Source organism: Clarias gariepinus, chromosome 10, assembly GCF_024256425.1.
Source record: "Clarias gariepinus isolate MV-2021 ecotype Netherlands chromosome 10, CGAR_prim_01v2, whole genome shotgun sequence".
Taxonomy (NCBI): domain Eukaryota; kingdom Metazoa; phylum Chordata; class Actinopteri; order Siluriformes; family Clariidae; genus Clarias; species Clarias gariepinus.
In genome coordinates, this window is record NC_071109.1 from 4461712 (window position 1) to 4474999 (window position 13288).

At 37.4% G+C, this 13288-nt stretch overlaps 2 protein-coding genes across 4 annotated transcripts in view; one reads left to right on the forward strand and one right to left on the reverse strand.

Moving 5' to 3' along the window:
* The window catches only part of LOC128531338 (uncharacterized), a 123081-nt gene that overhangs the window by 67105 nt on the left and 42688 nt on the right, over nucleotides 1-13288 (reverse strand). The gene's annotated exons all lie outside the window — the stretch shown is intronic.
* On the forward strand, nucleotides 5773-9192 carry LOC128531342 (uncharacterized). Of its 3 annotated transcripts, XM_053505152.1 has the most exons (5): nucleotides 5773-5863; nucleotides 5983-6330; nucleotides 7556-7912; nucleotides 8105-8221; nucleotides 8978-9192. In XM_053505152.1, exons 1-5 carry the CDS (start codon nucleotides 5821-5823, stop codon nucleotides 9037-9039), a joined length of 927 nt encoding a protein of 308 aa, XP_053361127.1. In that variant the 5' UTR covers nucleotides 5773-5820; the 3' UTR covers nucleotides 9040-9192. The 3 variants fall into 3 exon arrangements, with proteins under 3 accessions (XP_053361127.1, XP_053361125.1, XP_053361126.1); XM_053505150.1 differs by lacking the exon at nucleotides 8978-9192 and having other exon boundaries at nucleotides 8105-8967; XM_053505151.1 differs by lacking the exon at nucleotides 8978-9192 and having other exon boundaries at nucleotides 7559-7912; nucleotides 8105-8967.

Sequence of the window (13288 nt, forward strand, 5' to 3'; positions counted from 1 at the left end):
TAACTGCGGACCATGGAGGCCAACGATGACTATTGTATTTATTTCCATTTGTACAACCACGGTAGGAAATTTGGTCAACATTCATACACACATTCACACACACGGGCAATTTGGAAATGCCAATTAGTCTAACCTGGAGGAAACCTACCAAGCACATGGAGAACTTGTGTTTCCTTTCAAAACCTACACTCAATGCTGTGCGAAAGCGCTATGGGAGCGCAGCATCTCGTTCCCGCTATTTTTAGGGAACAAGGTGACAGCAAAGTAACCCGAGACGTTCCCTTTCAAAAGCTACACTCGATGCTGCGCTCCCATAGCACTTTCGCGCAGCATCTCGTTCCCGCTTTTTCAGTTTTTTGCAGCAAAGTAACCCGAGACGAACTCCATGCACTTGACCAAAACAGACCAAACACAGGTATTAAACCCAGGACCTGAAGGTGCAGGAAAGCAGTGCTAATCACTAAGCCACCGTGCCACCTCAGCAGTCATCACTTGACTATAAAAGGGAACCTAAGCATCGGTCATTTGAGTAGTGTGTTTTGAGCCCTAAACTTATGAGGCCTTACTCTCTCTGTCACAGTAGAGTCTGCCCAAACCAGAGATTCTTTGACACAGAGCCACTCGCTGAGAATGGATTGCAGCAAGCCCACCCTCAGCTTTGACCTGTGGTAACCACCACCTGCAACAGCCGAGTGCAAGACCATCTTCATGGGCATATAGACAACTTGGAACCTGGGCTAGGTGCTTTTCTCTCTTAGGATTCTCAGAACTTTACATTTGTCACCGACCATGCTCCTCTACAGTGGATGGCAAGTGCTAAGGCTACCAACCCCCATATCACCCATTGGCTCCTCTTCCTACTTGTTTTTGATCCTGCACTGCTCTGGGATGAAAAACAGAAACACTGATGGACACAACGGCCATGACTACCTCTCAACACCACAGAGTCTTTGCTCCCAACAAAGGCAATATGATCAGCCATAAAATTAACACCAATTCAATTATATGTCACAAAACACAGAGACAGATAATCATGGACACCTGTGGTTCCAACCAAATGCCAGCCTGTCTCATCCAATCCCACTGAAAGGCTGATGCAGCACAATTGGCAAAAAGTCAATGCTGGTCATGATAGAAACACAACAGAAATACAGTTTTTTTTGTTTTTTTAGATCAGATTAGATTTAACGTTATTGTCATTACACATGTACAAGTACAGGGCAGTTTAGGACTAACCAGAAGTGCAAATGGCAGAAAGTGCAGGATAAGGGTATAAGTTCTAAGTTAACTTAATAGGGATATGTGCAGGGAGAAGCTATGGGTAACTATAACAGAAGGATATTATACAGATTGCTGGTAACTATACTTATAAATTTACAGTGGATGAGCCGTATATACACGTTGTTATTAACTGTAGTCAGAAATTTGCAAATAGATATGAACATAATGTGCAGGATATTATGTGAGCATAGTATACATATTGCAAGTAACTATAATTATAAAATTTACAGTGGGTGGTCAATATATACAAGTTGTTATTAACTGTAGACAGGAATTTACAAATAGATATGAGCATAATGTACAAGTTGCTATTCTCTATAGACAGGAATTTACAAGTAGACATGTACAGGTGGATATGAACATAATGTACAGGAATTTACAAGTAGGCATGTAGGGGTATATACTCAGTCAGACGTTAACAAATATATTGTGCATGGATTTTTGTATTTTCAAACAGGTATGTACATTGTAGTGCAGTCCATATTAAATAGTGTAAAGTGTAAATAGTGTAATAGGAAGAGTATAGGGATGTGTGAGGGGTGAGTAGGTGTCAGTGTGGGGCAGAGTTCAATAAGTAGACAGCTCTGGGAAAGAAGCTGTTCCTCAGTCTGCTGGTTCTTGACCTGGCACACCTGAAGCGCCTACCGGAAGGCAGGAGAGAAAACAGTTTGTGGGCGGGGTAAGAGTAATCCTTAAGAATACTGCGTGCTCATCGCACACAGTGTTTCCCTTAAAATATCCTTATTGGCTGGAAGTGGAGTCCCTATAATACGCTGGGCAGTTTTTACCACCCGCTGCAGTGCCTTACGCTCAGCAAAAGAGCAGCTTCCGTACCAAACGGTGACACAGTTGGTTAGGATGCTTTATATTGTGCAGCGATAGAAGTTCACCAGAGTAGTTCAAGACAGCTTGTTCTTCTTAAGTGTTCTTGAGAAGAATAGGCGTTGGTGAGCCTTCTTGACCAGGCTAGAGGTGTTAGTGGACCAGGATAGGTTCTCCGAAATGTGGGTCCCTAGGAACTTAAAGGATGAGACAGGCTCAACAACCATCCCGTTGATGTAGATGGGTTGATTTGAACCTCTTCTTCCTTTCCTGAAGTCCACAATGAGCTCCTTGGTCTTATTGGTGTTAAGGAGCAGAGTATTGTCAGTGCACCAAGTGGCCAGGTGCTTGATCTCCTCTCTGTAGGCAGACTCATCGTTGTTGCTGATGAGGCTGATCACCGTAGTATCGTCTGCAAACTTGCTGATGTTGTTAGATCCATACACAGGCCTGCAGTCGTGGGTGAAGAGGGAGTAAAGGAAGGGGCATAACACACAGCCATGTGGTACGCCAGTGTTAAGCGTGACGGTAGTGGAGCAGATGCGGCCTGACCTAACATGCTGGGGTCTGTTGGTCAAAAATTCCACAATCCAATTACAAAGTGAGGTGTTAATGTCCACATCTCTAAGTTTAGTGATTAACTTAGAGGGTAAAACAGTTTTAAATGCTGAGCTAAAGTCAACAAACAACAGTCATGCATAGGTGTTTGTATTGTCCAAGTGTGTAAGTACAGAGTGCTATGGAGACTGCATCATCTGTGCTCCTGTTGGCACGGTAAGCAAACTGGTGTGGGTCTAGGGAGGATTGAAAAGAGCCTTTTAGGTGTGTCAGGACCAACCGCTTAAAGCACTTTATAATGATGGGTGTGAGTGCTACGGGGCGGTAGTCATTCAAGCACGTTGGGCTAGAGTGTTTCGGCACTTGCACAATCGAGGTAGATTTAAAGCATGCTGGTACAGCTGCTTGGGCAAGGCACACATTAAAATGTTTTTGAATACCCCACCGAGCTGCTCTGCACATGCCCTCAGTACGCGCCCAGGGATACCGTCTGGTCCAGCAGCCTTGTGCACGTTGATTCGGCTCAGTACGTTGTAGACGTCAGATGAGGTATGTGTGATGGGTGAGTGGTCGGGTGAGGAGGCGATCTTGATGACACTTTCTTTATTGTCTTTCTCAAAGCGAGCATAAAAGTCATTAAGCTCATTCAGAAAGAAGACATTAGTAGACATTGGGAGTGGAGTGACAGGGTTTGTAGTTGCTGATGGCCTGGATGCCATGCCACATGCGTCGAGGGTCAGAGCGTAAAAAGTGCTCCTCTAGCTTTAGTTTGTAGCAGTGTTTGGCCTTTTTGATGCCCCTCTTTAGATTAGCCCTGGAAGTGCTGTAGGCCTGTGCATCACCTGATCCGAAGGCAGTGTTGCGTGCCCTTAGTAGGAGACAAACCTTCTTGTTCATCCATGGCTTCTGATTTGGGTATGTGGTCATCTGCTTCTGGGTTGTGACACTGTCTATGGTAGTATTGATGTAATCCAGAACAGAGCAAGTGTAGCTGTCAATGTTCATGTGAGAGCCACAGGTGGCCTGAGTAGCAAACATACTCCAGTCTGTGTGTAGAAACCTGTCCTGGAGTGTGAAGTCTATCCCCGCTGGCCACACTTTAATGGTCTTCACTGATGGCTGCACATGGTTAATGAGGGGTGAGTATCTAGGGGTGAGGAACAAAGAAAGTTGGTCTGATTGTCCCAAGTGGGGGAGGGGGTCCACATTATAGGCTTCAGCCATTTTTGTGAATACATGGTCTAAAGTTTTGTTTCCTCTGGTGTGACAGAAAATGTTCTGGTGAAATTTAGGGAGTACTGTATTTAATGTGGAGTGATTAAAGTCCCTCGCATTAATAAAAGCAGCCTCCGGGTGAACAGTTTGTTGTTTGCTGATGGCCGCATGAAGTTCGTTGATAGCAAGCTTGGCATCAGCGTCGGGAGGGATGTAAGCGGCAGTTATAATGGTGGAAGTAAACTCCCGTGGCAGATAAAACGGTCTACACTTGACCATGAGAAACTCTAGGTTAGCTGAGCAGTGTCTCTCAATAATAAAAGAGTTTGTTAAAATAAATGCACAATCTTTCGTCTCTGGTCTTACCGGAGTCATCCACCGTTCTGTCTGCCCGGAATGTGTGGTGCTCAGCTATAGCAATAGCATTGCCCGATATATCACTGTTCAGCCATGTTTCAGTAAAACTCAGAACATTGCATTTCCATAGTCTCTTACTGTGGTTGATGCGGAGTCGAATCTCGTCCATTTTGTTTATTAGCGACCGCACATTGGCAAGGAATATGCTGGGTAAACAGAGCCAATGTGGTGTTAGACTTAGCTTAGCTTTAAATCCTCCGCGCTTTCTCCGTCTTTGTTTACAGTCTTGACGCCGCCTTTGAGCACTTCCGCCCGACCGGATAGAATGCGCAGCCGCAGATGTTCTGACGATCTCAGGAACGAGTTGGACATTCTTGATAAAACTGTCAGGAATGTGCAAACCGATATCCAAAAGCTCCTGTTGGGTGTAAGATGTAAAAGCACTACTGTTCTGCACAAACAGACATGAGAAGAGCAAGTAAAATACCGCAAAACTGCAGAAACTGGAAAGATATGTGTACGCGCCGCCATCTTGGTCCCACCATGCAAGGGCCCAGAAGAGCCAAAAGACATGGACCCAGCCTCCAAATCTCCACAAATCAGATCTTAGATCTCAATCCAAATGAGCACCCATGGGATGTGCCAGGCAAACAAGATATAAAGCCCCCACACTGCAACTCACAGTCCCCAAAAGATTCATCCCAATATCGCCCAGCAAGACACCATGGGACACGGCAGCGTTTTTTGGGAGGGTTTTTTGTCATGTTTCTTAGACCTATAAATATTTTGCATTATAATTTGATGTGTATTCATTTTAAACTAATTAAATTGAATTTTAAGGTTTTTTTCTTAGGAACAGATTTAATTTTTACCCCAATTTCATTTTATATGTAATTTTATTTAAACAATTTAAACAAAACATCATATTTTAATAGTAGTGCTTCTCAGGGATCGAGGGCGGCATTCATCCAGGCTCTTTTCTGTTCTGGCACCTAGGTGGTGGAATGAACTTCCTCTAGATGTCCGTACATCAGAGACTTTGACTATCTTTAAACGACGACTCAAGACGCATCTGTTTCTCCAGTATTTGGACTAACCCCCCCCAAAAAAAAAAAAAAAAAAAAAAAAAAAAACTCAGATGTGTTGGACTAATGGTACTTAGTTATTAACCTAGTTAACCCAGTGTAAGTATGTATCCAATGTTGTAAACATTAAAGCACTTTTTGTAAGTCGCTCTGGATAAGAGCGTCTGCCAAATGCCTAAATGTAAATGTAAATGTAAATGTAATAATAAAAAAAAGAAGATGAATATACAGTACTGTGTACAGTAAAAAGGTCTACCTGAAAAGTGGGGTTGTGTTTGTTTGGGTTTTTTTTTTTTTTGCTTTTTTCCACCACAGACGTCTGGTGGCCAATCTACAGTATGCACCAAAAATAGAAACATGTTGATGGAAAGATAAAGATAAAAATAAACTGTGACTTATAACTTATAAGCCAATCAGAGGAAAGTCTCTGTACAAAATACTTGTTCCTTCCGTCATTTGGTCTCTTTCTAACAGTTCAACCTGAATCACTCAAGTTCTGAGGATGACTCTAATCTGGAAATTTATTTTAATCTTCAGCACGATATGTAAGTTTAAATTGTTGTTGTTTTTATACATTATATTTAAATGTCTAAAGAAAGACAACAGCTTCGTCTTCTGTTTATTTTGTCCTGTTTCATTTTATCTAATTTAACTTATTTTTAAGATTCAGCACAATCCGTGGATTTTCAAAAACCATCATTTCTTTCGTTGAGACCTGGAGAACATGTTACTCTTCACTGCCCGTTTGGGGATACTCGTCAGGCTGAAAGTGTTGTCTGGTACAAACTTGTGCTGGGAGAAATGCCTCAAAAGGTTGGAGAAAGATTAGCATATAAGGAATACCAAATTTTTCCTGAGTTCAAGCCATCAAGATTTACAATAGACACGACTGATAATAGCTTTTCTCTGACAATTCCACATATACAAAAAGAACATGGAGGACTTTACTACTGTGAAAAATGTAACATAGATGATGTTGCATTATCAAATGGAACTTTCTTAGCTGTAACAGGTAAATAACTAAGGCATATTTGTTTGTAAAAAAGCTGCATGTGTATTTAACCCATTTAGGAATACATATTAAATTGTTTAGCTTTGTCTAATTAGCTACAAAGTGAATAACAAATTGAAATCAGGCAAAAAAAAACACGTAGCTTTAGCAATATTCTTTTTCATTAAAAACTTACTGTTCTTTTATTAGTTCTATGAATCATATAGGTAGTTTGTAAATTGTTCATGGGTTAAATTATCAAAAAATATATATTTTTTAAATTGTGGACATTGGTGTTTGTTGTGCAGAAATACACCTATTTGAATAATTTTAATTTGGAAGTATATTAATGTTGATACGTTTTTGGTTTAATATATTGGTTGGGGTAACTGGTTGTGCAAAGTGGCCTAATGCCTAATTTATGATTTAAAAAATGAGGATTATGATTACATAAAAAAAAATATATATATATATATATATATATATATATATATATATATATATATATATATATTAATTGTTGACATATAAATATCTTTTTACTTTTTTGAATTTAAATTTGGAGTACAGTGTGAAGTGACAAACAGAACTGAAGATACTCATATCAGTAGTCAAAAGTAAATCATTATAATACATACATTACATAAATTACACAAATGCTACATTAACTTTCTACAAAGGCTTTACTAAAAGTAAGAGAAAAGCGGCATAACATTTTTATTAACTGACAGAGGTGGTTCAAATCGTAGGTTTTGGTAGATTAGCTTGCCTTTGTTAAACCCAACTCAAATCCCCTCTGTTGGAACTGATTTTCTCTCACCGGCCTGGTTTGTCTGCAAGGCTGACAAACTTCTTTAAACTTCTTCATCCATTTGTCCACATTGCTCTTGACAATGGTATCATTTCCATAAACATTCTGGGATTTTTACAAAAAATTTGAGATTTGAGTTGAAGATTTACTCTACCAAAATCTACAACTTGAACAAGCTATATTAGGTGATAAAAAAGTTATGCCCACTTTACAATACAGAACCCAAATATATAAAAGTGAATTATTTAAACACCATCAATTATGTTTACAAATTAAGCCTTATTATATTTTAAAAAGGAGAAAAATTATTAAAATGACAAAACTACACTTAATAATAGACAATATTATTTGAACAGATTTTTTATTTTAACACAAACGCTAAATATTAAATTTATATAGAAAAACATGATCTTACAATCTCTATATCACACTAAGCAGATGACAAAAGTGTAAAGGTGTCAGTGTACCAGAGCGGCGGGTTGGACTCGGTTCCTGCAGGAGCGTCAGTGACTCTGCAGTGCTCGGTTCTCTCTGAGAGCAGAGCAGCAGAACTCCAAGTGCTCTGGTTCAGAGCTGCTCCACCACAATCCCATCCTCAAATCATTTACACTCATCACAACAGCAGCCATCAGTGTGAGAGCGGCTCTTCTACACACACCTGTGTGTACAACTTCTCCAAGAACATCCTCAGCCTCAGTGATACTGGGACTTACTACTGCGCTGTGGCCGCGTGTGGGAAGATCATTTTTGGGAACGGGACACGAGTACAACTGGAGAACTTTCCAGAACTAGGTTGGTGTGTGAATATTTTACATTATGGGTATTACTATTATTAGTTATATATTTGGGTAAAACATATTTAAATAATAGTAAATTTTACAAGCATTATGAGTGACTGTACTCTACTTTATTTCTACATCTGTAGCTGTTAGATAAATTTTCCATGTGCATGTAATAATTATTATAATATCTTTTATTCTATAGTAAGACCTTTAGGTCCTGAAGTGATCTACCATGGAATAGTAGTGGCAGTTTGTGTCGTTGTGATCTTCATTCAGGCTTTTATAATCTGTAAAATAAAGAGTTGTGAACAATCCACAGGTGAGTCTGTCTCATACAGAAATGCAAACTTTTTTTTCCCTCTAAAGTCACAAAATTTGTTAATATTTTGTATGACACGATAATAGTCATGATAATAATAATGAGCTTGGACAGTTCCATATTTGTATACTTAAAACATATAATGTCATAAAGCTCTTAATCTGATATTTCTAAACATTTTGCGCCGTCATGCTTTATTAAAAAAATATCTTTATCTCTTTCTATATGTTGTATAGCTGTAAATTGTAAAGATGTATAAAGCTGTATATACATTTTACACGTGGGGCAGTGGTGGCTTAGATGGTTAGAGGTCTCTTTGGAAGGTCGGAAGGTCTGTGTTTTGAGCCCTGCCACCACTGTTTCACTATTGTTTAGGCCTTGGGCAAGAGCATTAACCCAACACCCCATACAACCCAGCGAGTACACGCAGTGCTGGTAGCAGACCCAGTTAGAAAATGGGAAAGTTATAAAAAAAAGTACTTGGCATAAAAATTTTGCCAGATCTTGTGGATCTGATGTAGCGACCCGTAGAATAAAAGCGACAAACCCGAAGAGAATATGATAGTTTTAATAAAAAAATGTGTGATTAAACCCACAGCAGTTTATCTACTTAAGTTTATTTTTTGTAATAAGATTCTAGAAGTATTTACACAATTAAACTGGTCCTACATATACACATATGTAAGACAATGAATAAGTCAAAATCTTATTAGAATACCAAGAAGAATCTCTCTCTCTCTCTCTCTCTCTCTACAGTGAAATCTCACCAAGACTCAGTGGTAGAGACAGCACCTAATCTGGTAATCGATCTTAATTAAGTTGTACTTACAAGCTCCTATTATTAAAACACTACTAAATTTCTCATGTTTGTTCATTCCCACAGGAGGTGAACTACACTGCTATACATTTCACTAAGAAGAATACCAAAAGAGAGACAAGAAAGACAGAAACAAATGAAGACTGTGCTTATTCTGAAGTGTCATATGCTACCTAAATTTCTTATTTCTATTGTTTTATTTATTCATGTACATTTATTACATTATAAAAGTAAAGGTTGTTACATAGCAATGGTCAATGTCCTGAAATGGTGAATCATAAGAAGGTCAAAATCTATTTAAGTTACATCAATCTGCCTCATTGATACGATGCAAAGTCCTAAAATATTCTTATGCCGTGTCTGTGTCAAAATGTCAATGCTTTTTTACATTATACACGTACACTGGGCACATTTGCAAACTGCATGCATACTGCAATCCCTCCACCAACAAATACACACTCAAGGTAAATAGCTTCTCCTACTATTTGCAAATGTATGCTATTACATTCACTGTTAGGTCTTGGGTTAGGTCATAATTGGAACAGGAAAGAAAAGGACTTAATTACAGTGAAATAAACAGACGGGGAGTACAACTGCGCTTTTATTATTTTATTACAGGATAATGTTTAAATACATTTTGAGAGAATGCTTGTCCAATGGCGACACAGAATGTTGGAGAAAGGCACACATCAGCGACCGATCCTCCAATCTGCATTCCTCTCCAAAGTAGAAGCGAATCGTACCTAACTGACAGCGAGAAAGAGAGAGAGAGAGAGAGATCCAAGAGGGCAGGCAACATGATAAACACCATTCAAAAATAATTATAATACATTAAAAACATAACAGGATTTTAATTTTGACAATCTAAATCTCTGCATTTATCTAACAGTGTATCCATAATGAATATGATAATATTCCTATCGAAAATTTGGTATTGAAAATACATACATTTATCCAGCAACCTGTAAAGATTTATGATTATAAAATGCTCAGTCTTGTAAAGAATACTAAAACTAAAAATATTCCTATGAATTTAATAAAGAAATATTGCTATATTGAAGGTTAAAATGTATTAAGACCACATGTGAAATTCAAAAACCATATGGTACACAATAGGGACATGTGCACATGTGTGCATTTGTAAGTGAAAATATTCTTTAGAAAGTACAAAATGTTTCCATGCAAGTGTTTAGAACTTGGAGTGGCACGCCGATGGTGTATGTGGCAAAATGTGACTTCCTGCCATCTGAGTAGCAGAACCAAAATGTGGAGGAAAGAAAATGGTCACAGATTACACCCACAATAACACACAAACACACAAACACACACACACGCACACACACACGAAAATGATCTAGTTAATCACAGGCATGGAGTGTAATTAATCACAGTTAAACACTGTTTTAAATACTCAGATTTACTTGTGTTATAAACATGTAATGTTAGAATAAAGAAATGTAAAACAAACAGTTTAGAGGAAACAGATTATGCAGATTTATGAGATCTCAAACATTAACATTTAACAAATGTTTATTTGTGTTACTCTTATCTGCATTAATTATACAGTAGTATAAAATAAATAAAAAATAATTTATTTTTGAACACAATTATGTCAATTGTTTATTGAGGGTAAACATAGTTTAAACATAGTTAAAGGGACTATTGCTTTAAGACAGGCACAGACGGAAAACCTGTGAACAGTAAAGTTGCGTGCAATTATGCACTTTATTTCACACAAGAGTACACACACTCCTCTGATAATCCTGTTTTCTTTTTTTCAGTTGTGGCTTTCCTCTTGGTGAATTGTAAAGCTGTAGAATTCAATATTTCAGCATTTGATTCCTGAATAAAAATAAATAAAATTTCATTAAATTACATAAATACTTTACGTTAAGCAAAAACGCAAAGCCGAGCACACTGATGGTGTAAAATACATTAAATGCATTATAAGTAGCAGTATATTATTGTTACAGCATGTTATATAATATAATATACATAAGTGAACAGCAATCAGTGAAAGGAATCTTGCATGATTTAAGCAGAAGTATAAAATATAGAATTACTCTTCCCACAAATAATAATATAAAATAGACCCTATATTTTCTTGCAAACACACATACCTGACTTATTTCTGGAGAATCTTTAACAGAGGCGTTCTCTATTAATACAGAAACATACTTATTCAAACATTTTAACACATCCGAGCTATAATTATGTTTTGTTTGATTACAAACCACTTACGTTTATCACTTTTTCTTCTCCACAATATGAAATAAGTGAGACAGAAAATCAGGAGCGCACAAAAGCCCAAAGCCGTTCCCAAACCGAGCACTGATAAATGTAAAGATCAAGTCAATGGTGGAACTTTAACATCTTATATTGTTCACTCACTCACTCATCGTCATTACTGCCTAATCCTGTATCCAGGGTTGCTGGGAGCCTGGAGCCTATCCCAGGAGACTTAGGTACGAGGCAGGCAATCCATCGCTGACCATACAGACACACACACACACACACTATGGGCAATTTAAAGAACACCAGTAAACCTAACCTACATGTCTTTGGACTGTGGGAGGAAACCGGAGTATCTGGAGGAAACCCACCAAGCACAAGGGGAACATGCAAACTCTATGCACACAGTGGCGGGAATCCACATAGTATATTATCTGTACGAACCTTCAGTCGATTGCAATTAGATAACTGCTCAGGCCCATATCATGATGCCACTTTATGCACCTAATTCCATCAATACAGTACATCTAGAAACCTCTGTAGTCCAACTAGGGACCGTAGAGACCCTAGATGATTACCATCGTATTTATACCCATTTTATAAATGTGGCAGGACCTCTGACCAAAATTTACATGCACATTAACATACCTTACACAATACACAACTAAGTTGAGAATTTCTGTATGTCTTTGGAATGTTGGGGAGAAATAGGTATAAATTATAAAATGACTTACCTGTATTCTTTTGTGTCATGTTAGTGTCTCCATGAAGTGTCTTTTTACACCCCACTGAATTATCACACAGAGTTGGTTTAGATGTTTCTAATGCAATAGTAGCATGCTCACCTATAAACATTTACCATGATTTATTTAATTACAGCGCAGTTGAAAATCACTGTTGTTAAAAGTTATCTAGCACAATTATTATTGCACTACTGTACATATTGCATCAATGAAGAGTGGAACATTACCACATTATCCACTCACTCACTCATCATCTATACCACTTTATGCAAACTCAATGAACACAGACTTGAGAAGAGAACTGAACCCCTAAACTGGAGATGCAAGGCAACAGTGCTAAACCCTAAGCCATTTGCTGCCGCTGCATTTAACCAATCACATCATAAATATTAGTACAAACACCTACCTTTAATTTTTAAATATGTTCCAGCTGGAAACACGAGTGCACAGTAGTACGTTGCTTCATCAGAAAGTGTGATGTTTGAAATGGTCAAATTTAAACAGTTGCCATATTTTTTAATCTGGAAACGAGAATTTTGGAACTCATTGTAAAACTTTTCTTCACCGGTTTGAAAGAGTCTGACTATAATCTGAGACCGTTCTCTGTTTTGTTGCTTAAACCAAATAATTTCTCCATTCCATCCATTCTTTCCGAAAAGACAACACTGTAATCTTGCCTGATTGTCAACGTCCACGCTCAGTTCTTTATCAGGCTGATAAACTGTTATTGTGAGAGATTGTGCAGTAACCTGGCACCAACCAGAGTGGATTATATCTAGAAAAGTAAATGCAATAATTAAGTAACGAAAACATTTATAAAAATAAGATTTATGCATGGAGAATTATTTTAAATTACTTTAATACATATATGGCACAGACCACATTAGCAAATATTTTAAATTAACCTAATGCAATTCAAATATAATCATCATTACTAACAATTGTTTATTAATAATAATAATAATAATAATAATAATAATAATAATAATAAAAAAATAATAATAATTTTTATTTTTATTATTATTATTTATGATTATTATTATTTTACAATCCTGCAAACATTAGATCCATGTTCATATTATTATTGACTTTTAATATAGTTTATTGCAAATATTTGGTTGATCAATAATAATAATAATGATAATAATACTAATAATGTATATGTATATTGATAAATGGGTTAATGGGTTAATATTATACATGTCATAACTAAATTATACATGTCATAATTTTTGGTTGTGATTTTCACACAGTTTTGGACAGCTATCTAAGGCA

Coding starts and splice junctions, on each gene's coding strand:
- LOC128531342 (XM_053505150.1), top strand. CDS start 5,821: ATGACTCTAATCTGGAAATTTATTTTAATCTTCAGCACGATAT. Junction 5,864..5,982: donor TTTAATCTTCAGCACGATAT/GTAAGTTTAAAT, acceptor CTTATTTTTAAG/ATTCAGCACAATCCGTGGAT. Junction 7,913..8,104: donor GGAGAACTTTCCAGAACTAG/GTTGGTGTGTGA, acceptor TTTATTCTATAG/TAAGACCTTTAGGTCCTGAA.